General features: G+C 40.1%; 1 protein-coding gene across 6 annotated transcripts in view; it reads left to right on the forward strand.

Moving 5' to 3' along the window:
* LOC110982457 (cGMP-specific 3',5'-cyclic phosphodiesterase-like) overlaps positions 1 to 24,296 on the forward strand; it is a 154,072-nt gene extending 129,776 nt beyond the window's left edge. For 2 of the 6 annotated variants that reach the window (XM_022240854.2, XM_022240856.2), the window contains 9 exons: positions 869 to 976; positions 1,537 to 1,646; positions 4,328 to 4,415; positions 6,532 to 6,632; positions 8,305 to 8,382; positions 9,644 to 9,782; positions 11,034 to 11,117; positions 15,067 to 15,253; positions 21,305 to 24,296. In XM_022240854.2, the coding sequence (XP_022096546.2) occupies positions 869 to 976; positions 1,537 to 1,646; positions 4,328 to 4,415; positions 6,532 to 6,632; positions 8,305 to 8,382; positions 9,644 to 9,782; positions 11,034 to 11,117; positions 15,067 to 15,253; positions 21,305 to 21,513 (1,104 nt within the window). In that variant the 3' untranslated portion in view covers positions 21,514 to 24,296. Of the gene's footprint in view, positions 1 to 868; positions 977 to 1,536; positions 1,647 to 4,327; positions 4,416 to 6,531; positions 6,633 to 8,304; positions 8,383 to 9,643; positions 9,783 to 11,033; positions 11,118 to 14,614; positions 14,715 to 15,066; positions 15,254 to 17,510; positions 17,553 to 21,304 lie in introns of all 6 variants that reach the window. The other 4 variants (XM_022240857.2, XM_022240859.2, XM_022240855.2 and 1 more) reach the window with 4 other exon arrangements.
* Positions 24,297 to 25,864: the final 1,568 nt, after the last annotated feature.

A 25,864-nucleotide genomic window follows, 5' to 3' on the forward strand; every position in this document is an offset into this window, starting at 1 on the left:
GAACCAGTGTAGCATTGCTTCAATGCATTGAGCATTATTGCATACATGTTTTCACCACCGCAATAGTGAAATGCAACATGAAGGGAACTTGTGATAATAATGGACGTGTCAAAAGTTCAGAATTTAAGTATGAAAAATCATGACACATGTTGTGCTTGTGCACCCTGCACGGACATGTACATACATGTAACCAATATGATGGTAACACAGAGTCCAAAAACATTTTTGTCATTCCTAATGGTCAAAAAATAAATACCACTTTCTAGTGAAATCAGTGCAAGGTGGCTGTAAGATACATTTTTTTGTATTTTTGTAAGGGCATCATGGTAATTCACTGGGGCATCAAAACATTGGTGTTGGTGGCTATTGTGAAGTTTAAAGTCCTTGGGTGATTAGGGGCATTGTGCTGGCCACACTTTATTCCTTGGGAGGAATTTTTATGAGGGTCAGTCCACAGAGGACCTGATATGAGTCGGGCTTGTGTCAGGGGCCAACAGTAAAATTGCCCCTTGTGCAACAGTGTCTTGAAAATGGCGTAGTTGCTCCCGAAATCCCTAGGGCCATAATATCAGCCTTGTGACCCATGAATGACAGCTGTGGCAGGCAAGAGCCCTCAGGGCTCACTGGATGGTCCCTACACCACTTCAACCGTCATTCTGATGTGAAGTGATGCATCTGTAGTATGCATTTTAAAAGCAGTAGATCTGACAAGGGCTGGTCAGTCTGTGCTGATGATATTAACAAGATTGCTCATCAATATGTCACTATTGGATTTGTTAACCCAAGCTTTCTCTCCTCAAGCATCCACTTGACACTCAGGCTGGGAGGCAAGTTCATTTTTTAATTGCTCGCATTTTTCTCTTTGTAGGTCTTGTGTAGTTGGTTGTTGAGTGTGCGAAAGAACTACCGCCCCGTCACTTACCACAATTGGAGACCTGCTTTCAATGTTGCCCAAACAATGTTTGCCATGTTCAAGGTAAGGGCAATCAACCTTCATTCATCTTGAAAGATTTTCCAACTTTTGGACCTTGCAGCAGATTTCAAAACATAATTATCTGCCAATTTTGACGAAATTCCCTCAAACAGCATCCACAGTACACATGATGCAATTCCGAGATCACAGGGAGGAACATGCATTGTATGAGCGTCATACCGGTAGCTGTGCTGCTGAAGAGAGATAGGATCAGTCATTTACCCCCTCAACACTGGAAATGCTGGAGAGCAGTGATATTGGACAACACTTGAGTACCTTGGCTGCTGTGTCCGCACTCATGTGTGCTGCTCTAGTGCACAGATACACATCTTTGAGCGCATCACATTTTAAAACCAATTGTACATTGTCTTTGCCTTTCCAAACATAAATCACCGTGTACATGTACTGCTTTCTTCCTTGACTGTTGTAGTTCTCTGTCACTCACGCATATAGTTACTGCAAGGAGTCCATAACGTTTGCTATTCTGATCATTGTAACGCAATATCAATTCAACCAGTGGCTATATTCACCTTCATATATTTTGTCTGTTTCACTATACCCAGTCTGGTGGGATGGGCCAAGTCATGTCTGACCTGGAGTCATTTGCTCTGCTAGTTGCCTGTCTCTGCCATGACCTGGATCACCGTGGCACAAACAATGCTTTCCAACTGAAGTAAGTTGATCTTATATTGCATACCTCACAGTTACCTGCTTTTCTTTCAAGGCTTTTTTTCTGAAAGTGAGAAATTTAAGAGCCTGCAAATTGATCACAGTTCTCCAAAAATCCTTTGCAGGAAAGCCCCCTTTTTCCCCAGTGGTTGACTGTGACAACTTGGACACCATTAGGTCTCTTGGTAATGCTCATCACAACATTATTGATGCCTTGGTGAAGTTTATGAAAAACAGAATCTGCTTGACAGATATGTACGTGGGGCCTCTCTAGGTCTTACATAATGTTCACCTAAGGTGTAATTACCATTAACGAACCAAGTGGTGTAAGCTGAAATCATCAATTAGCAAATAGTTTCCACTGAAGTGTCTTTACAGTGCTCGCCACCCGGTTGTACCTTTCAACTACCGTAGGCAAAGAGTTTGTGCATGGAATGCTTGCGATTTTAGATCCGAGAAATTTTTTGCCACTTTCTTGTTCCTTCAGAAAGGAAGCTTGTATTTGGCAAAGTGGCTTTCATATCTTTCAACCAAAAAAAAAAAGGTAACCAGTGAATTAGCACATCAATTGATAAATCCAGGAACCAAATAATGCTAACAGGCCTACCGAGAAGTGTTCACTGTAACATCCAAGATGAATAGCATTTGGTGCATCATGAGGCCATGTCATTTCTTATCATCTCCAGAATGCTACATTGTACCCAAAGCTGCATGCCAAACTGGCACAAGTAGTGTCAATCTGTTTCACTATGTGAAGATAACCTACATATTGTCGATAAAGGTGTATGGTGCAGACAAGACGTGCAACTCCAGATAACTACGATACAAGCGGAATCTTCTAATCATTGCTTCTGTATTTATTTTATGTGGACGTACAGGAACGACAACATTCTGGAAACACAGAAACAAAGGGGGCTTGATTAGGAAGGAATCTAAGTTGAATTGATTAGTTTCAAACTAGTCACTTTCCCCTAGTAACAAAGACTAACATAAATTTGCATTCCAGTGGAATATATCAAGTATGTCTAATACAACTGAACTAGTTGCTAAACCAGATATCACAGTAATTAGAATGAAGTTCAAACTTGAATTAGTGGGCTGGTCATTGAATAAAACAGTCAGAAGGCAGAGTGAAAAATCAAACCATGATAGACATGTGAGAAAATAAATAATTCATCTAATTTCCTGGAATGTACAAACCAGGAATATATTCTGCAGGTGAGTCAGACAAAGAGATTATCTAGTAAATTCCAAGCAAATCTACATGCTTTCTACGTTAGCAATCACTAATGCAATCTTATCTTCTTGTACAATTTATTCTGTGTAATTCCGATCTTAGATGAAATTATTCATTTCAATTGGAACCAAGAATTTCATTGTACATTAAGTGACGCGGGCTTTTACGCGGCTGTCCAGTTGTTACTCAGCCCCGTATGTCTGTTTAAATGGCGGTTCATACAATGTGAAAGCGAAGTGAACACGTTGTCACAAAATATATATGCAACAAAATTTCACCCAAGTTGAAATGTTTTCTGCTTTTATGAATTCGCAAATTGGCAACATGACTGCTTGATCTGATATCACAACTTCAGGATTTCTCCGCAAGCTTTGGCTTACAATCGCTGCTCAGCCTTCCTTGGTATCTAAATTGTATTAGAATTTCATTTATGTACTTGCATCATCAGTTGGAAAGTATGGAAAAAATGTTCTTTGAAACGACTTTGAATTGGAATTGTAGTGGAGACATATATGAAATATGGGACAGTGTTTATTTTGTAATTCATGTAGAATTCATGTACATTTGTACACATACATTTGGCATGTATCTATGTTTTTAAGAAAACAATCAAGTCTAGGGCCGATAATGTCAGCCTAGGGCTGACATAGGGAACATAAACTGTCCTTCCCATTTATCAACCTTCTCACTGATATAGTGCCCGGACTGTTTAGATGAAAGCAGATTGATGATTAACATAGTAAGTGCATGATAGCTATCAACTTACTACAGTTGCAAATCATTGGCTTTGGCTTTTGGCGTTGATGTTTTTGTTTTGGGCCCCTGATTCCCACATTGAATTTCCTTTGCCAAAAAAGAGAGATTATTTTAGCCAGTAGAAATGCAGGTACAAAATGTGTTGAACCTTAATGTACATGCTGATGGTATTATTCCACAACAATCAACATGGTACTTTTTTCAAATAATTATTTAGGGCTTTGGGGATGTGTTTGTTTTGGCCCCCCAAAAGTTCCACATAAGATTTCCTCTCTAAAAAGAGATTGTTTTCCAGTTTATTGTTCTGCAGTGCCTTGGGTTAGTTGATCAGATATGTGCATGTCAGTCAAAGCAGGTTGACATCTTGAGTCACTTACTTTTCCGTTAAACCCTAGGGACTCCTTCACAAGGTCATTTTTTGAAGGTTTCGTATGAATAGGAAAAAAAAGAACTCCCTCAAACAGTACCCACAGTACCCAAAGATGCTATGCACATAATGCAGAGTCTACAACACAGCAGTCGAAAGCGTACAGATCTTTATGCTGTTTCCAGTCGGTTTCCACAGTGCCATTGAGTGTTGTTTAAGTAATTACGAGCTTGGCAGCAACTGATGGCAAGCCAGTTCAGTGAATCATGATGGAACTAATTGTCTATTCAATGATATATATGCTTTCCTTCTGTTGTCCTTGCAGAACAGCCTCAGCTCTGTCCCAGTTATATAGCACATCCACCATGGAGCATCATCACTTTGATCATTGTATCATGATCCTCAACAGTGAGGTGAGCTGACAACACAGTTGTCAACTTGTCCCTTCTTTCTAAAGAGTCCTTGCTGAAGTCTCATTTTTCACCCTTACAGAATGAATGGTCTGAAATCAGTTGACTATCAGGAACTTTTCTCCAGGGCCTAAGATGACCCTTCATGTTGCCAATTGCTAGTCTGTTTTTTTTTATCTGTAGAGTATCAGTGCTGATGAAATCAATCCAATGTACTCTGCAGTGACCCTGTTGAGATAACAGTATGTGACCACAGTGTTGTATTCGAGGCCATCACACGTCCCTGCAAGTCCCTGTAAGTCTATCACAAGTCATTCAGTCTTAAGCCAATTCACAAGCTATTCGAGTGAGCTGTGACAAACTCATTCTTTTGTCATTGTTCACCCTGTTACTCATGACTGGCCTTGTCAAGGGACCTGTGACTGGCCTTGTCAAGGGACTTGTGATGGACTCGAGTACAGCATTGCATGACCATTTATGTTACTGCAGATACATGTGTAGAGAAGTAGACACTGTGATTGCACCCGTGTCTTAGTGTGTGACTTTATTCACGTTTCTCTGTGACTGAAAAACCCTAATTAGTGAAATTGTGCCCCAATTTAATGGCACCTCTCTTGTTTACTATTGGGTACTGTTAAGGCCAGGAAGGACATGTATAACTGAAAAATTATGTAGCACAATTTCCGCATGCCAAAAGGCCTTTTTGGGAGGGGAGGGCTGAAATGGGGCACCATGCACAGCTAATGTTTGGACAGCCCTTTAGTTCTAACCACTGCTCCCCCCCCCAAAAAAAAGAAAAGTTATGTGCTTTAACACACCAGTGCCACTGTTCAAACAAATGGGAACAGTCTGTCTTCATAAATGCAGAAGTTGCAATTATGTTGAACCTGATGTTAAAAATTCCTGGCAACACTGGGTATCCAGTCTCAAATCTCACATCAAATAGCTCGATTAGCGAAAGCATAATATTTAATCCTTTGTATTGAACTCAAAGTACAAGATATCAGTTGTCCTTTTTCCTGTTGAGGCTGTTTCTAAGTATTGTACAGTCCAGTATCAATATTTGGAGTGCATGTACTTGCAAAACACCTCTTAGCAGCAAACATTTTGGTGTAGGTTAATCATTAGTTATGTTTCAGTGTCTGATGGATGTTAAGGTCCCAGATTATTAAAAAACTGTCTTAATGTTGACACTTAATCCATGGTCCTGTAGGACTTACAAGATTCAAATTTATTGTTTTCATTTTTATGAACTCCTGATGTAGTTGCTCAATTCTCAAAACCTTCATTTTGCCTGTCAATTCTCTTGTGTTCTTATCATTGTCATTGATAAGTGCAGGATGCTGTGAAGTGAATCGTCTTGTTACTTGCCCTTAGATCAACCCTCCCTCACAAATGTACATAGCAGATGACAGGGACAATCGTAGGACATGAGACTGTGTAACATGTTTGTTATCAATTATGCAGCTGTGATGTACACGCCTAGCCAATGTGAAACATTATGAAATAGTCCTCAGCTAACCGTTTCCTCTTGTTACAGTATTTTTGATGTTTAAACTGATGTAAATCTCAATTCATTCATTCTGTTAAAGCCGGTGAAATATTTGTCATGTGTTTAATGTGTTTAAATTTTTTCAGTGGATCAGTGACAGTGGTGTGAACATTTTATCCCGAAACTCGTTGACTCACAACTGCAGATTTTATTTTTCTCACTGTCCAAATTTCGGTCTCATGTATCCTCAGCCATGCCATCAAATGCCATTTCGCAGCAATAACACTGGATGATAATTCAGTCAGCTTACTTTGGGAGGATGAAAACCGCTCAATGACGTGATACTCTTCTTCCGGCATTGTTGGGGAAAAAAAGAATTTAATTAGTGTTGTAAGTGGCACAGGTGTCATGTTTGATCGCCAGAGGGAAGGAGGCTGCTCGCAATATCAGCTTCCCCTCCCCTGGGACACGACAGAGAGCCAATCTCCCTAGCACCTACAATGAGGTATGCGTAGATCCAGGGGGATCATGCTGTTGGATGAACAAGGGGTGGCTGGCTCTGCTGGGGCCAGGCTCTGGCGTATTACCCACATTGTTGACATTTCCAATCTTTTTCATCTTGAATAGGGGAACAATATCTTCCAGTTCCTCTCGCCAGAGGACTACCGAGAGTTGATCCGCATGCTGGAGAGTGCCATACTGTCTACTGACTTGGCGCTGTACTTTAAGTAAGCATTTTTCAGCTCCTTTAAGAAAACAAAGTCTCCCACCGGTTATGCTGCTGCGCAACCCTCTCCATTTGGGAAGATGACTTTGCCATTCTCTCCATAGTCCAAGACGTGAATTGAGAAATTTTGTGTGACGATTTGTATATGTGCATGTGAGCAAAGCTAGCTGCATCCAATATCATTCAAAGCAGCTTTGTAATTTAAAATGGCTGACTACACATGATCACTTTTATTACCTAGTACTATAGTGAATGGATCAATCATAGCATCGTTGGTATAAGAGTGCTTTATGAATTATTAGCAAAAAGGGAAAGCCGCATGTTTTTGGCCATTCTACAGATTATAACTTCGTAAATGTAAATCTCCATAAATGGTGTGCTGTCACTGAATTTAAAAAATGCCAGCACTTGGGCAACAGGAGTGAGTTTGGACAGTATGCTTTAACCATTGTCAGGAGATTGTCTGAAAGGTTGAGTTCCTTCACGGTTCTTTTCAGAACCTCACACACTCCAAAAAGAGATTGGTACATGGTGCTATGTCACTACATACTTACTCCTGCTGCTTACCTTCACCATGCAAACCTTCAAACCAGGCCTTAACCTTCATTTTTTTTAACTACACGTACTTGTCCTCAGGCAAGTAGCACTTAAAATTTACTTGCCCAAGGTAAGATTTTACTTGCCAAAACCCTTGGTTTAGTTGCTCATTACTGTGCGGGGAGAGTAAATTCCTTTCAACCACTCACCATTGACGAAATTGCTATGCCACAATACGACATGAATATACATCACCCCAGCGTGTGCAGGACTCTGATGCATCATTCGTACAAATGCAACGGCTGTACCACTTGAGTTTGCCTGATGTCATATATGCATAAAGTACACACACAAATACCAGGTAAAATTCACTCATGTTGAAGTCACAGCCACATGTAAAACAGTCTTTGAGCTTCCGGCCATCAAAGCTCCACTGCACCATGCATGCAATGACCAATGAGGTTTGGTAGCCAGACACTAGGGTATTTTACTGCTTGTTTATGTACGCATTTTCCCTTGTGTGGAAAGGTGCCCTGCTGAATGTATAGTGTGCTTAATACATGCGAGTTTGTATATGTACAGTGTACGTAACGATGCAAAACATCATACATCACATAGCTGTTTACTTTTTACCACCTTTTAAAAACTTTTGTGAAGAAGAAAACAACAAATCAAAGGTATTTTGACTGCTATTCTTGGCCACGAAAAACTGACACTTTCATTTCAAGAAAAAGTACCTGTCCTCAGGCAATTTGACCTTAATTTTTACTTGCCCAAAAGAAGAAATTACGTGTCCCCCGTAATCGGACAACCGTTGTTGTCAAGGCCTGCTTCAAGTCTTATATGGATTACCTAAGCTAATTTTCAGCCATTAGCATCAATTCAATGAGAACAGAAAACTTCTGCTTAATCGCCATTAGTTACTGTCCGTAGTGCTAAACTACCCTGGAATGGTTTTTCTTTGCACACATTGCCAACATTATGGCAGTGCAACAGCGTGACATCAGCAGCTCTAGCAAAATTACTCTCAACTTTGACAGACAGCGTGCCTTCTTTTTAAAGACAGGTTCGACGGAACTTCCCATAACATTATTCAGAAAATTGTTGCTTTGACTCATACATTAATTTTTCCGTAGGAAACGCAATGATTTCTTCAAACTGGTTGAACAAGGAGTAAAAGACTGGCATAATCCGAGGCACAGGGACCTACTGAGGTATGATTACCAAGCTTAATCATTTGTCTTTACTGGCAATGCTCAAGACTTGAAACTTCTCAGAGCATGACTCACATAGCAACTTGTGTGGATCTAGATTCTGTGCAGGTTGAAGTTAAGTTCATTTTAACTTGGCTTCAGCAACATGAAGGCATTATCAGAGTGGGGTAAAGTCTAAACGAAGCCAAGCATTCGGGCGCAAACTATATTTGACCACTAGTCAATTGCTTTTTGACTATGTGCAGGGGGAATGCAGGCGCAATCTTGTGTTCACATTGTTTACTCACATGTTGCTGTTTGCTGCAATGAATGAATGAACACGTTAATTCACTGGTTGACTAGAGGTCAGATGGCTGCAAACATCAAGCCTGTGCACTGATATCCAAGGGCTAACATCCTCAGTCAAACTACAGCTAATTGTGTTAATACGGCAACTTACGTTTTCTGGCTCCCTACTGTGCATTTTGAAAAGTGGAGCTTTTGATAACCGTCCAACCTTTGTAGGCTGGTCCCAAATATTTCACTAGACTAGTTCAACTCTCACCAACTAGAGTGCATTCATTCTGAGTTTTATCATATGTACGTGGTCCTTTTTAATATTGAGAAAAAACAGGTGAATCTGAAAAGCCACAGCTTTGTGTTCAGTGCTTCTTGGTGCATATTCCCACACTCTACTTCTCCAAAGCCAAGCTCTCTCAGATACAAGATAATATATACTGACCAAACGATGAGGTTCAAGTGTTTTGAGGAAAATGTTTGGGTTAATTGTCAGGAGAAAACTGTAGTTTGAAAGTAGGAAGTGAAAATCTTGATCTGCAAGTCCTGGAGCGCTTTTGTCCCCATTTGTAATCCACTCGCACTGAATGCCACAAACAGTGGTATAATCTTTCAAAACAATGTCGAATTTCCTCCTCAATTGACAACTGAAAAAATGTTGGCAATTCCGTTCCGTGTACGGTCTTTTGTTACAAGGCCAAGCTCCCCGGTTTCGTGTATAAAGCCTATGTGCCCAAAACCGGGTACCCTGGCACAAAGTGGTTAAGTGTTCTGTAGGCCTGGGGCACCAGTGTTCTGCACCACTGTCAAATCAAATCAAAAATTAAAAAAGAAACACCGAGCTGTGTGTTTTATTGTGCACTGATAATTTCATAGGCCCTCAACTCGTTTGTAGGCCCCTTTATATTTCGTAGGGCCTAGGCACAGTGCCTACTTTACCTACTGGAAAATCCAGGCCTGTATTATGGGTGTTTTTACCACACAGGGGGATGATGATGACTGCCTGTGATGTCTCGGCCATCACCAAGCCCTGGGAGGTCCAGAGGAGGGTAGCTGAGCTAGTAGCCAGTGAGTTCTTTGAACAGGGTGACATGGAGCGAGAGCAGCTGAAGGAAGAACCCATAGTAAGTCTAGCAGCTGTGGGTTGTGTAGCAAGGGACTACGTGTAATTAGACAGGGAGAGAAATGCACCTGTGTCAAAAGACACAGGTGCATTTTCCCAAAACATGGCGTAACTTGACACCATGCATAAGCCTTAAGGAAGAAATTTGTGGCGTAGCTGCGCAATGTACTGATGGTTGATTTCATGAAAGTTTGCTTAGCTGTGAAAAGTGTCAAGTATATTAAACATCTTGGAAGAGGACAATCACACCTTTACAATAACTGCCCTTTTCAATATTGCTTCAGTCTTCAAACAATTAACTCTGACTGTCATTTTGAAAAGGTTTTTTGTCTGCTCTTTGTCTGAACTAGGCAGATAATCTCAAAGTTCTGTCACAGCCAAGCAAGGTTTTTGTTACCTCCAAAAAAGGTGTACATTTCTATGCAACTCTTGATTAGTTGAGCAAGTGTGAGCAAGTGTGAGCCAAACATGATTAGTTACCAAAAATCATTCAATTCTGATTTGTTGGTGCAGCTTTGTGACCTGAAATGATTGTGTTACACCACTATTTCTTGTGTGAGTGGTTTCCTTATGCAGTGCATAATCTTCACAGTAAAATGCGACATAAGTCAATTTGTGCCGTTGCGTAAAATTTGGTGAAATCGATTGTGGAGATTTCTCGCAGTTGAGGTGACTAAGGTGGTTGGAGTTACCTTCAATTTACAGGTGGCAGTGAGGCACACAAAATGCATGACTGAGATTGTCCAGCCTTGCGTGTCACACACTTGCCAACTGGAGTGAAAAGCACAACAGTCCTCTTTGCACTATGGGGAGTATCTAAGTAGTTTTTTTCTTCTACCATGTGAAGGCCAGTTCATGACTTAAGCAAATGCAAAAGCGAAGCGGATTTCATGTCAAGAAGCATTTGCTGCAAAATTCGCTTGAGCTGAAATTTGTTCAAATTTTGCCATTTGATATTACGTCACTATTTCGCATTCATTTTGCTTGTATCCGAGGTGCAGACCATCTTTGAATGAAAATGAATTTAATAAACGTGATAAAACCAAATCTTTGCAACGATTGTGAGAATGGTTGCTTTGCATCAGATGCCATTTGAATTTCTGTTGTACAGTGGGACTCCCATCATCTAGGATCAATGTTTTTTTTCCCACGTCATACGAAAAGGGTAAGTTACAAGTACAAGTGGTGCTGTCACAAGACAGTTACACTTTTTATGTAGATGAGATTAACAAAGTTTTTAAATCTTTCACAGGCCATGATGGATCGGAAGAAAAAAAGTGAACTTCCCAAGATGCAAGTGGGGTTCATTGATGCAATATGTATGCCAGTGTACAAGGTAAGCATGGCTGGTCAAAAAAAAAAGTTTTTAAAGTTTCCCAGTGCTTTTATGAGGCAATGTTAAAGGAAAGTCAAACAGAAAGTTAATCACTGTGTCATGAAAAGTTGGGGAGAATATTTTGGCCAAACCATTGGGAGACTACATTTGCTACAGGTTGTACTAGACTCAGTAAGCCTTTTGACATCATTTTAGATATCAATTCAGATGTAAAACTCCATTTGCAAAGGAGAGGGAGTTGAGAGAGAGAGATGTGTTGGAAGATGCTTAAAATGTTCCCAACAAAGACATACATTCCATTGAAATTGTACCAAGCGATCTACATCTTAGGTATGCAGACTTGTGCATGTATGCATGAGTGGTGTGTCTCTTACCAAAGGGACAGTGTTGCTGAGTAGATGTATGCTATCACCTGCTCATGCACAGCAGCCATAGAAAACAGTTGGTCTTGTACATATACAAGGCAAGTCAGGTGGGAAATGTTTTCTCCAAATGTCAAATATATTCCCCAACATGCTGACACTGTATTGCCTCATTGGCTGGTACCAACACATGGCCCATGCTGTTTTGAGTCAATTACTTGTTTGCAGAAAGCATCAAATAAACTGCTGTTTGGTCTTCCTTGAGCCTGTGTCTGACATCCAGTTCTTGAGAACTGAATGTTTATACAAAAAATTCTCTGATAAAGTGTGTGTTAAACAATGTACTTATCCATTTAAATTAGTTTCTGTGCAGGTAGTGACTTTTTTAGTCTTGCACTAACTGAAGGAAGTCAAGCATTATGAGTGAAGTGCCTTGGCAAAAGGCCAAAGTGTTTAAGAAAATGAACCTTTTTCAATCACATCTAGAATGTTTCATTGTTGATTGTGACCTTCTATGATGAATGTCGTCTAATTTTCTTTTCCTTTGTTGAGTCATTATTTAAAAGCAAGGGAATTTGGCTATGTGGCTCCAGCTTAAAATGGGACTGAGGTATAATAGTATGAGTTCACAGTACAGTGATATAGCAAGTGGTTACCTGGGGAAGGCCTCTTCTAAATCATCATGATGGACATCTTGACTACCTGGATATTATGCTACTTTTATCATTGTATCATTGGTACAGACATGCTGGCCACTCATTGATTTCATGATGTCACTCGAGTGGAGTGAGTCACATGTTCTGCATACTGCTAGTCTTTATCAGGCAAGGGTTATGACTGATTGCGTGGTTTTCTGTAGCGTTCATGGAACCTTGGTACTAGTCAGCTCCCAGCTTGATTGGTTGAAACCTTACACAACAGTGCAGTGATCTTGCAGCTTTGCAATCTTGTGGGCTCGCAATTACGCAGCAAGGGTGATTTGATAATGCAACTTCGTAATTGCGCCATAGTTGTGTGGCTTCACTTTTGTACGACTTTTTTTTTTTTTTGCAGGCATCCATATCACCAAGATTGCCATGCTGCTGTCCCCATTAACACTGGCAGATCAGAGCCTGATGAATTTTTTGACCCTCCAGCCTCCAGATGTACCAATGTTGTTGTTGGTTTATAGGGAATTTTTTCACCTCAGCCAAAATGGGAATATGCTAATTCTATGAGAGTGTTCTTCATTTTTACAGCCATGGATGCAAGCAAGGCTTATGTCCCTTCAATTTCCTTTGATATGATTTCGCGTCCGTCAGCCAGTTTCTCCTGTAGATTTTTCTGCATTCACAGGGAAGGGATCAATTAAACCTTTGACTCGGGAGGGGGTTGGTCTTATCCTTTGAATTTTATTAGAAGTGAACACTGTGTGGTGTCAGACTAAACACTAAAAAGAGCAGCATGGTGAGTCACAGCTATTGCGTGACAAAGACCAGCAGTATGCAGGTGATATGCATCACATTCCATTCCAGTGACCATGTCATGAAAAAACTAAGTTACCATACAGAATTGTGTGAAATGACCATGATTTTGTTCATTTGCCCTGTTGTGAAAGATCTATTCCTAATAGTTCAAGTCCATCATGAAAAAATGACAGGGTTCCCACAATCATGGAAAACCATAGAAGATCATAGAAAGATTCTTTTGTGGGTAGAAAAGGCATTGAAATTTGATATTTGAGATGGCATTAGCCAAAAAAAGATCAAGTATTGAATGCCTGGGTACATATTTTCATATTCTGTGTCATTGAGAAGTCTTTGTTCATATTTGTTTAGAAAACTCAGACTGAGTTTTTTCCAAGCTGAATCCACACACATATCCCATGCCAAATTCCCTTGTTGCTTACCTTAATATATGTTCTCTCCTGACAGGTTCATCGAGCAGAATTTTTTCTACCCTAGTTTTCCCCTTAGATCAATTCTAAACTGATGCTATCCAGCCCTCCCCTCGTCAAGAGGACTCTTAAAAGACCACACCCTCATCTCCTAAACTCTGTGATGCATTCTCTGGACCATTTCTCATTATTGTACGGTCTTGTTTGCTTGTTGTTATGGTGCATGAAGTTGATCAGTCTTCATTCAGAAATTTAGCTTTTCGAGAGCACATACATGGCCAGAACTTTGTTCATTTGCATTTAAGTGTATTCAAAAAGTGCTTCTGACGTGAAAAACACTTTGCTTGCATCAAATTTTGTAAAACTTTGTGAAAATGCGTGCTTGTCAATAAACAGAAATTTGCCAGTTGGCATTATGTAAATATTTTTATTTTTTAATCTGCTCAACTACCTTATTAACTGATATTAGAATTCAACCTGAGGCATCTACAGTTGTGAAGCTATGGTAGAATATTGCTAACTTTGAAGCAACTCTCTTCATAGTGGTCTCGGTTTACTAAGAATGGTCTCTACTTTATAGACTCGAGGTCCCTTTTTTGCTGGTTGCCATGCATAAAGCCTTGGTCTGGGTTTATGCCATTTGTGTACCAGACAGTCTCTTGATTTGAAGTGTCTGACAAGAAAGCTGTTTATTTTGCATGAAAGAATGTAGAATGTGTTGTCACATGGCAACAGATCTTGGCAAAATAATACGACTCCAATGATACTTATCTTTCGGGTCCAGATCAAGCCTGGGAAAAAAAAGGGGGCATACACCTTTTTATTTTTAATTTTTAGAAATACATCTAATATGAATTGATTAAGTAGCAGTTGGATAGAAGGAGATTTGGTTATTCACATCAGTGTGTCAAAAAAAGGTCAAAGACAGTTTCTGTGGAACTGGTTGCCATCAAATGTAGTCAAACGAGTAGTCTAGGAATGTTAGCAATATTGTACCATTGCTCTAAGCATTCCCTGCACTGTCTTACTTTCCATGCTTTCCACATCAATGCTATGTTTTCCAGTCATATGAAGTAGTCCCCTCTCCCCTCCCCCTGGCCCTATTCCCATCCCTGCCCTTCCCTCCATTCCCTTTCCCCATTATCAGTGTATCCCACCATAACACACTTTGGATATGCCTGCTGCACAAACCACTTTTTGTTCTTTGTTTTCTTTTTTGCATTTGCCTCTTTCTGTCTACATTTTTCCAATCATACCAGATCTTTGCTGAGACCTGGCCTGGCATGAAGCCTCTGTTGGATGGCGTCAAGCGTAACCGTGACAACTGGCAGTCCCTCTCTGAGGGCAAAATTCCGGAGGGTTAGGCCTTTTCTCTCTCTCTTTAACATTTTAACTGTTCCATTTTTTTCTCATCATTAACAAAGGTTCCCATTAATGAGACTAACCGTAGTTATTATGTGTCTTCATTTGCTGTGGAGTTGCTTTAATTTTTACAGGATTTGTTGTGGAGCGCTGAAGTTGATCCATTCAGCTAGTGTTTGCCTTCATTGACAGCTTCTTTGGCTGCTTTCATCTACTAAGACTAAAGAAACAGAAGTGGCCTCCGAGATCTGTGGGAAAGGCCATGCCGCTGTGGTTGTCCACAAACAAGGGAGATGGCTTGTGAAATCTGTGTACCTATCAGCCATATTGTTGTTCCTTTCTTGCCTAGAATCTAGCCTCGATGCAGCCTCAGCTGGCCCCACTATACCAGGGCATGCAACAAAACCGCAGCCAGTGGCAGCAGCTGGCTGACACTGAGGCCCAAAAGACCATAGAGGCCCAAAAAGCTGAGGAGGAAAAAAAGAAGAGAAAAACCATCCGGGAGCAGGCCAAGGAGCGAAATGCGACGGCCAAGGGTGAGATTGATTGAAAGAGAAGAAAGAAAAAAAACCTGATGCAGGAGACTGGATGAGACGGTCTTCCTTTGGTTCCACTGTGCGTGCGTTGTCTCTCACACTTGGCATGGGGTCGCTGTCTTCACCACAACCAACAAAGTCACCACCACTACCACTACCACCATGCCACTTTCATCCTCATCTTCACTCATCTTATCCGGCCGGTTTTTGCCACTGCTACTGTTGCATCATGGCATGGTTATCTCCCCCACTGTCTGCTTGGTGTGGAGGGCCCCATGCTGTTCTACTCTGTTGTGCTAATGAGCGTCCTCCCTCCCCCTGGCATGCATGTGTGACGTGCGTGTGTTCTATCTCACCTCATCTCATCTGGAATGATCGATCGCCTGATAGCCTTGCTGCACAGACACATGGCCCACTGTTATGCAATTGATGGTGCCCCATCTTCATACTGCCAGTAATGGAATGATACGTGCATGCTGGATTTGCCTATCTTTCTCAGCACTTTTCTTGTTGCCAGCTGCATGATAGCTGGTAGATTTTTTTTCTTCTGCAGTCTGATAAAAGTGTTTCACATATATGATGTTTTTTCTTTACTAGGTTCCTTTGAAAATCCCTGCAGTGTAATAAGATATATTGATTTAACCTTATTCCTTTCCTCAAGTCACCCAAATTAAGCTAATATAGAGAGGAAACATCTCATATTTAGGAAAATGTAAGGTAAGAGAAATAAATTCAAGAAGAAAATTCAGTCAAAGAGGCCATTCTTTTTCAAATGTTTAATATTTATGTGTGCTTTCTGTAATATTCCTCTCTCATTTCTGAATTGGAAGAAACATGCTTGAAATAATCCATTTTATTATGAGATTACTCTTCTGATCAAAGTATCCTAAAGTATTCCAAAAATAGTGTCATCTCTTTCAGTGCTTAGTCCTATATCGTTTGCATTTAAACAGTAGCATAACGAACTTTCCAGAAGTCAAAGTAATTCTAGCTAATTTTGCCATATCATTATCACATTGTGCTCTCATACACCATTTTGTACTGTTCTTTACATTGTTTCCTTTCTCAAGAGTAAGTATTAAAAACCCCACTCTGCCATGTAAATTACCCCAAATGGCATGGGACCTCAATGGCTTGACCACATCTCTACCAGTCTGTGGCTGAAAACAAATGGACTCAGTGGTGCAGCATGATGTGTTAGCCCAGGCTTGCTGAGGTCAGACTGAGGTCATTCTAAGATCATCCTAAGGTCAACGCATGAAAGGCAATCAGTGACTCTGCATGTTGGTTCATTCCCACACACACACCCACACACAGAGTGCCCCAAGCATGTCACTCTTTATGCCACACCAGTCTCAGACATGTTCTATTTCTTCCAGCTGTAGTGAGTGAAAGACACTGCCTCGTGAGCTTCTTAACGTCCGTTCTGGATCTGACCATACTAAGGATTTGACTGGCCAACATCAGGCCAGTGTTGTAGTTCGGCTACTCTAAGTCTCTAATGCACACACTCCTACTTGACAAGTTATTTTGTGCTTGCCAAGCCCCACTTACCAAAATGAACTCCCCCGTTACTGTACAAAGTTGCAGTGCAATTATATTTGTACATCTCAAACCAGAATGTTCTTATCAATTCGATTGTATTCTATCCTATCCTTGTACTAGGACCTAAGTCCATGCACAATTGTTGATGTGCCCTTTCTTAGAATTATGGAAAATATTGGACTACAATACTGTGTAAGGCTTACCAGTACTTGTGCTCTATTTTGTCTCATTTATATGGCCCAGTGTATTTGCATTGAAAAAACACCAAACCTATTCAGGGTTCAGTCATCTCTAGAAGGTCTAGATTCCTTCAGTTTTGGGAAAAAGGCAAAGTCCCCCTCCTCAACAAATTGTATACTTGAAGCTAAATCTAAATGTGTTCCAGTGAAGTTGTTGAGATAGGATGTATGCAAATTTGATTTTATTTAGTTTTCAAACAGTCACTGAAAATAGGTCTACAAAGTTTCACATGATAGGGCAGAACTCTCGCCGCATGATACCTCATTTCATTTTGTTAGGCTTTACTTGACTGAAAAAAAGTTACAAAACAGCACATTAGAAGGGTGAAGTCTAATGATATGGGATTTTATCTAAAAATAAAAAATATCTTGGAAATCATGTTAGAATAACTGTTTCCACATGTCTCTGTGTTGACACCCAGTTGCCTTTTTATTTTTTTCCCTATCATCTTTCACACCCTTTGGACGAGCAGTTTAGAATGTGCACTGCGGCCCGTGTGTGCCGACATAACCCTGTAAGTGTACGGATAAGTATTTGGGGCCTGCGGATGAGGATGTGAGGTAGAAATCTTGCCGTGTTTGTGTTTCTTTAACGAACGTTGGGAGACATGAGGGAGTGGATCATGTGCGCACTCTCAGTCTGTAGCTGCCTGTCAGTCATCCATGTTTTGTTTCTTTTTGTTTTCCATTTTCTGCTATCGCACATACCATATGCCTGACTACGCCACTAAGCACCTTTAGCAACCATCAAACAACTCAGTCTTTGTCATTCAGTCATCTTTTGGCACCACCTCACAGAAATGGGGGTTCATTGAAGAATGGAAATGAGCCTAGTCCACCTCCTTGGCACTGAGTATCTTGACGTGTTCTCCGGAAATTGTACCAAAGACACAACAAGTCGTTCTTGGTATTTGCAAAGATCAACGTTTTCTCATCCTCTGACTTTGTGAAGGAAATGTAGCAAAAAATCATACCATTTATCTGTTTGCCATCATTTGTCATTCTGTGCCCGTACCAGTTTTTAGCAATACCAAATGCAGTTCAGTAACAAGGACAGCCTACCGGCCATTGCAGAACAGTGCAATGATTTTGTGTACATAAGTTTGAAAAATGTAATGATAGCAGAAAGAGTAAAACCTCACATCTGAAATGAATGAACAAATCGAGACACTCAAACCAAAAATCTTACACACTATATAACCAATGCAATCCCGAGAAGTGACTAGTCGATCTCTTATTTGTGGATTGAGATCTCAGGATAAATGCATTCAGAATAACCAAAAGATGGAAGAGGGCCATTATTTCTAGAAACGTAAAAGAGAGAAGAAAACGTCTAGTGTTTCAAGTTCAGACTGTATTTCAACACGGCCTGAAGTTACCTCACATTAGGAGCATTCCAAATGCTGATATGTAGATCGTAGTGTGAATAACAATAATTGATTCACGGTACTTGTGTAGGAGGCTGATATTGCAAGCCGTCATTTTTTTCTGTTGCTTTTCATGTGTTGATTTTTAGGAGTGGAATTCAGCGGTGAGTTCCACTGTTAGAGAGCATTTTGAATGCCTGATATAACACATACGGAACTATGCATGGTCTGGTGAATGATGTATTGTATGTCACAGTGGTACATGTACACATATGCTATGGTCCTGTGAGAGCACTACTATTAAATTCATGATTAGTTACACCTGGGGGAAGATTCTGCAGTGGGCCAATATTTCACAGGAAATATATCTCAATTTCTGGTCATTTTCAGACACATGCATGTCCGCCAAATAATCTTTTTTTTCCCCTTTTCCTTTCCTTTCCTACTGACATTTGTACATCGTTGAAACTCATTTTAGGATGTAACCTTCAGGGATTATATTCATTGTGTACTTTTTAAACAGATGGTAATAATTGAGGCTTTTTTTTTCTCCTCGTCATGACGTCAACTTGTGTTGATTTGCATGTAGTGTATTTCTTGCTTGTGCATGGTGTCTGCATGCTATGCAAATTCACTGTCTTGTCACCCTACACAGACAGCTTCATCTTGGAATGCACTCATTGTGATTATGGTTATTTTTACAGTGCATGGGCTTTGCAATGACAGTAAAGAAGCCTGCCCATATCAGCTTTTTGGCGAGCTGTCAAACAGCTACTGTAATTTGTCTTTTAATTTGTTAAATTTATGTGGGATTGCACCAGAATAATGACGGTTCACGTGATTTATAACTGGAGATGAATCAAAGTGCATCTGCTGTTTTTTACCGCCTGGCCACACTAGGCTATGTTAATATCAAAGCTTCAGTAGTAGACATGGACTGCGTTGCAGTCAAACTTGCCACGGTACATTGTGTGGCATTCACACGTTAGCATAAATATCCCAAGTCACTCACATGTACTCAATCAAGCTTGTAGTATACTCATGCATCATGTGGTTATTTCAAGATGGCACAGAAGGTAATCACTGACCATTTGTGTCATGTGATCTGGGAGAAATGCATACCAAACATTGTCCTACACCTGCAGGTATAGAGAGTAACAAGCAAATGTAGGCTTTGCACACTAAGCCTGAATGTTTGCAAATCTACTCCCCATGGCATGGAAGTAACTGGCTGCTGCTGATTGGGCAGTGCTCTCTTTGCAGGCTGTCTTTACGGGCTTAATTCAAGTTCTGAACGCTGTAAAAATCACTTGAGTGAAGCTTAAATGCATGCTTGTGTGTGGTGCCTTTATTCTAACAAACATTTATCTTCAAGCAAAACTTTGGATCTCCAGTGCTGATTGGTTGATCCCACTGGCCAATCATAGATCAGTACTCTTTTTGTTTGCCTCATTGATAATTACTGTGCAGTGCACGTAGCACTCACTGCTTCACACAGGTAGTGTGTGTGTGTGCGTGTCTGATGGTGGTTGACTTTGTGAATTTGTTGAATTGTTTGCTTGATGATAAATCCATTGACCCAGTTGGAGAACATGGAAATAAATCTCTGTTCAAACAGACCAGTATTGAACCCTTTATTTTTTTGGGGGGGGAGAGTGAAGAAGACCAAGGATTAACAATTGACATGTTCAAAAGCACCTGATTTGTTTTATGGGGAAGGGATTTTTTCATCTAAAGTGAGTAGCAAAGTTCAAGTTATTTTACTCTCCAGTTATCCAGCAATCTTGAAAAACCAGTAAAGTTCAAAGAATAAGCTTTTAAAAAGCCCGAATGACAACCTGGCGATGAAGACAGTTCACAAACCATTGAAATGGAATATAGAAAGCTTTACATTGACACATTCATCATCTGCTGTTTCTTAACACTGACATGTTGCTGGATGATTGTTGGCAAGTCGGACACACTGCAGCTTAAAACAGTGCATTGCTGTAGTTGTTCTTGAGTGATTTCTTGGTGGTAATATGAATTAAGCCAAATCCAAATGAGTGGTAAGGGTATGGACTGGCAAATACATGGGAAGACACACGTGCTCAGAGCACTCTTCAAACAGACATTATCAGGCAAACTTGAACGCTCAGTTCTGATTGGTTGATCCACGGCAACAAACAGTGTGATATACAACCATATTGCACGGTTTATATCAAACCCTGCATAATGCACTGTTCTAACTCAATGCGTTGCGCTATTTTTACGCTAAAAGTAAATGCACATCTGCTTGACTGTAAATTCAAAAGTGGCGTGTTTGCCCGTGCTGATTGTCACGTGTTAGACATCACATACAATTCTAATAATTTCTATTCTTAGTATAAGCCCTGTTACTATTGTTATTGCAATAAGTTAAAACTCAAATAATCCCCATGCTCCTTTGATGATACCGTATGATATTTTTTGTCTTCTTTTTTATGTAAAGTGCATATAGGCCCCTTCACTTTCTTTACTGCACGTCAAGTTTGCTTGAAAATAAATTCGTTATCACGCTCGTGCTGGTGGAACAAGGAATAATGTAGTGTGTCTGTGTTCCAGACACAGATGCACTACATTCTGTGTTCCGCTCGGGCTCGTGTGATCACCAATAGTAACAATATGGCATCAATCGCCATTGCATGTCCACCTCTGTGTACTTTCAACAGGTGCAATATTGATAAGGACATTTAGGCTGCAATGCACATGCAGAAATTCTCATTGCCCAGAGTATCAAAGAGTACCACACTAGCACAGTTTAAGAGAAAAAAGAACTTGTCGCAGGAGATGCCAACATTTATGCCTTTTATATGATATAGTCCTATATCATCAGCCACCACACTGATTTGGTTTTCATCATGCCCAAATGTCCTTATTAGATGAGAAAGCCTATCTCGCCAAGCAGGCTCAGGAAGAAGCCACCTCATCAAAGGGAGTAGAAGCCGCAACCCAGAGCAAGAACCAGAGGAACTCCAGGGGTAGCACCACTAGCGGGGAGCACGGCCGCGTCAGTAATGTGGTCAGCAGTCAGTGTAAGGAGGCCCTGGCCCCCAGTAAGAACCGCAGCAGCTTCTGTCTCCTGCTTTAGTCAATCATCGGGACATCACGCTCAACCCCATCCTTCCCTCTTGTTATGCCCCTTGAAGTTTGTAACTGGCTCAGTTCCATTCTGGCATCTTTATGCATGGTCAGATTCAGTCCTTCCTGTCGTCATCGGAGGTTCCTTTTGCTGGGGTATTGCAGAACTGCAGTAGAATCTTAATGAGGTTTTGAAGTTTGTGTAAGATTATGCCTCTACTGTTTTTTAATGCATGCTGGAAGCTTAGAACAAACTAGCCGGCACAACCATGTTTGCTATATCTTGCATAACAAGGGGATCTCCTATTAAAATTGTTTGCACTAGCCCTTTACAGCCAGAAACGCACTACCCTTCAAAAGTTCCTCTGGTATCCAAAACTAAACCAGAGATCCTGAGACTTGTCAAGAGTAAGAACATCAAGAATCTACTTCATGGGAAACTTAACTAAGGCTGTCAGATATTTTTGAAGGGTTAGTTCTGGCGTCAAGAATTATTCCACTTTCAAGAAAATGTGGTCATCCCCCTTCCCCCAAAAAGTCAGTTGCAAAAGGTAATGAAGCTCCACTGAGACTGTCTAACATACCTGTACTTTTTGTTATGGTTGAAAGGGTTCATTATAATAAAGTCAAGTTGCCTATGTACTGCTCAAAAAGATACCTGAACAATTACTATCACTACAGATTTCATGTTCCAGTCTGTTTCTTTCATTCCAGCTTTTTTCGATAGAAAGATTTGGGCTTGAGAGGTCAAACATACAAGTTTCAAGCTTTACACTGTGTTGTGTAATGCAACAGCTTGTGCATATAAAGGATGGCAAAACCACTGGAAACGATTTTTACTGGCATTTTAAGCCTGTGTCTATTGCAGGAATTGGTGCAATTGAATATAGGTGTGTGTGTGTATGCAGCAAACCTTGCTCTGGGAACTTGGCAGCAGTTGAGGTGTTTGAATGAACCTCACAGGTAACCTGTGTAAGAGCAGATCATTGGTAGAATGCCTACAGTCAAGTCAGGACAGCAGTCGTACTTGTTGGGAGTAGTGGATGTTAGCAAATCACACACTGTCCTTTCTTGAGGTTCAAAAAATCTGGCAGCTTTTGTGTTTACATGTGAGTAGTAATTGGCCATTCCTGTTTCTTTGGAAGTCTCCCGAGGTTTTGGTTCAAAAAGAAAACAAGTATTAAATGTATTCAGTATTCAAGCATAGTATTCAGAGTTGTTTAGCTGTCATTAGATTTCAGCATTGCACAAAAGTTTATTTATGCATGAAGTGAGTACTGCGGAAGGGGATTCTCAATATCAGTATTCACTTAGTAATTTAAACAACTCGGCAGAACTTTTCTACCAAAATATAACAAATCCCCCTTGTCAGAAATGTGGCAGTCAGCCAAGTGAAGCAGTGTGTCTTCAGACATCACCTTTGGCCACTGAGATTTTAGCCTCGCCCTCAGTTTAATTTACGCTATGTGGACTTTGTTTCAGCAGTGAATTGACAGTGTCTGCCATACCCTTTTGATTGAGTTGCACTTGGCTTTCTGTTTCACTAACTTAAGTAATTTATAGGGAGGATTTGTAAAAGAACTGGAAGACTTCAAATAAGATGGGTTTGTTTGCTTATGAGCATTTTTATGAAACTTGTACGGTTTTGTGTGTGCAATAAAACATTCTGTGGGGTTTAAGATGAACTGTTCATATTCTTTTTATGCAAAATGTATATTCAGACAGCTTTCATATTCAGCGAGTGAATGCAACCTTATGTGTAAGACTATATCAGTTAGTTTTTAGAGTTGATGAGCATGTATGTATCTAACTTTTAATTTATCATTATAAAAATGTTTTAGAGTTAATTGAGATTTTTTTAATTTTGCTTTGTTTATGCCAAAACATCTTCTGCTTGCCATGATTTTTTAAAGTGACTTAGTGAACCTCGGGGAAGATTAAACAACTGTTCAAGTATGGTGAGTTGAAGTTGAGTGGATAGCTATTATGAGAGGCAGGTCACAAGCTGTTTTCACTCAATTTCTTGTCATTTGTACTTAAATTCATCAGCATAATTATAGGCGGGGCAAACATATGTACATTATACAACCTTTCTATTCTTCAGTTGAATGTAACTAAACAAAGCTTTAATGGCAAGGGTTGTCATAGGAACAGGAAGCCATCAAGATTTGGAGTGGAGATTGCACTGATTGTTAGATTTCATCGGCCCAGTGCTGTGGCTCACTATCCTGTGTTGCGTTTGAGACTTTCTCAGGGTTTGCCATGTTTCAAAACTTACTGTAAATACTGTTACATAAAACACATCAAATAACTAAACGATAGTGTAAAGTAGTTGGTTTTTGTGTTACATTTAAGAGAAAATTTCACTATTTACCAGGTTTTTATGAGTTTACATTGCCAGTGCAGTTTTTAAGTTAGCGCCGAGGTAAAAATGTTGTTCGGCTTGATTACGATCAAAGAGAATGCTATAACAGAGGATGATGTTTCCATGAAGTACTTTTGCCAAGACTGTATAGTCTAAAATGAGTAAAATGAAGTAAATTTTTGGGTTCAAAATCATACCCATAAGGTCATTCAAAGAGGCATGGTTTTATAAACAGTTTGCATTTTATATTTTATTTACCTCATTTAAGTGTTGTAATGGGGAAGTTGGTTCTTTCAGTAAGATTTTCTGGTCAGTGTCGCCGAAAGTTGAGCAGTACTACATGTAATGGAAGTGTTTGTGCAGAAGAGAGTGTGACCCACTATTCCCAAATAAGGCTGAAGTAAGTGATTTTGATGTTCGAAAATCCCCCCCCCCAATTAATTTTTATACTTCAAAGTGGTGTGAAGTAAAAAAACAACTGTCCGCAGGAAACTCTGATAGTTACACTAACAGGCAATGAAAGTCGTAGAACTTGGAGTGTTGATGCATATGTAGCGGGCATAATATGAAAATTATGACACCTGCTTACATTATTTATTTGTTTACTAGTTTACGCCATTTTATTGTCAGCCAACCAGTGGAGATAAGTGCGTTTCCGGCTAAGTTAGCGAAAGGTTTTAACACGCTGTACAAAAATACAGATATCCTAAATCTAAAGGATACATATATTTAAAAACAACAAGGAAAACCCAGGGATTCTGTTTACACAAGAATTTAATTAACAATAAAACTAAATGAAGGGCGTAGCTTGAAGTTGCGTTGAAGTTGGGGATGACTGGCCCTAGCTTCACTTGGTACTAAGCTGGGGAGCCTGCAATTGAAGAACTTGCGGTTCAAGGGGGCTTGGATGAACTCTGAGGGCCGTTGGCTATGTGCAGATGGTGTGTAGGACTCGATGCACAGTCTCTCCTTCCCCGGCTTGGGTAAATCAGGTGTGGGGAACACAATGCATGCGACTCTGCTTCAAGTCACTCCCTGTCCAGCAGTACATACAGCTCGATAGGCTCACTGAGGTTACCTTGGTGCCTCAGTACTAGTGGTGTCTTTGCCTAGAGCAGGACAGGGACGAATATGTAATTGTGGCAGGTTCAATGCAAGGAGAGATCACAGAGACAACAGAACAGTCTCTGTGGAGTCCAGTAGCCAAGTGGAGTGAAATACTAACTATACTAAGTAAAACAGTTGTATGGACTACCAAAAGTGAAAGTCCCTTTAAAACACTACACTGTGTGTAAGGTTGTCATGGTTACCAGTGTCGGTCAATGCCTTCGTCCACCTGGGTACCTCATTTGTGTGTGTGGGTTGGTCTACACAGAAATGACTAAGGTGTTACAAGGACACTATACCAAGACCGGTGTCTTAGGAATTACAAGGTTACAAATGTTGCGGTCAAACTTTGGAAGTTTAAGTCCGGGAAATACGAGTGAATCATAATCAGGAGGTAAAAGTTAATTAAGATTAAACATTAAAATGTCAAAGTTCTGGGCAATCAAATCGATTTAAAGCAAAAGGAATACACATCAAAAGATTAAACACACGGATATAAGAACTGAAATAGAATAAAGAAAAACTAACTATTGAATATATGGAACTATGGTAAAAACTAGATAAAAGTGAATCAAGTCAAATGATTGAAACTTATCAAGTAATAAATCACAGAAGAATGTTACAAATTCAAAGACTTAACTTGCACAAGAGGGAAATATCCCTCTCTTCACTTTAGTCAAGGGAATGTAATTATTCAATGTATGCTAGAAGAAATATATCATAAAAACCTAAGTAAAATAATATTATACAAGTAATCCTAGGAATCACGTCTTCCTAAATTAAGTTTTACTTTATTTAGACAAGTCGCCAGAGATCTTTTACATGGAAATGGTAAACTTCCAAATCAATGGAAACTCCTACAGCAAGTTAAATTCATTCAGTATTCTGG

This window comes from Acanthaster planci, linkage group LG13 (genome assembly GCF_054643075.1).
Source record: "Acanthaster planci isolate LZ-2023a linkage group LG13, COTS_SCS, whole genome shotgun sequence".
NCBI classification, from domain to species: Eukaryota; Metazoa; Echinodermata; class Asteroidea; order Valvatida; family Acanthasteridae; genus Acanthaster; species Acanthaster planci.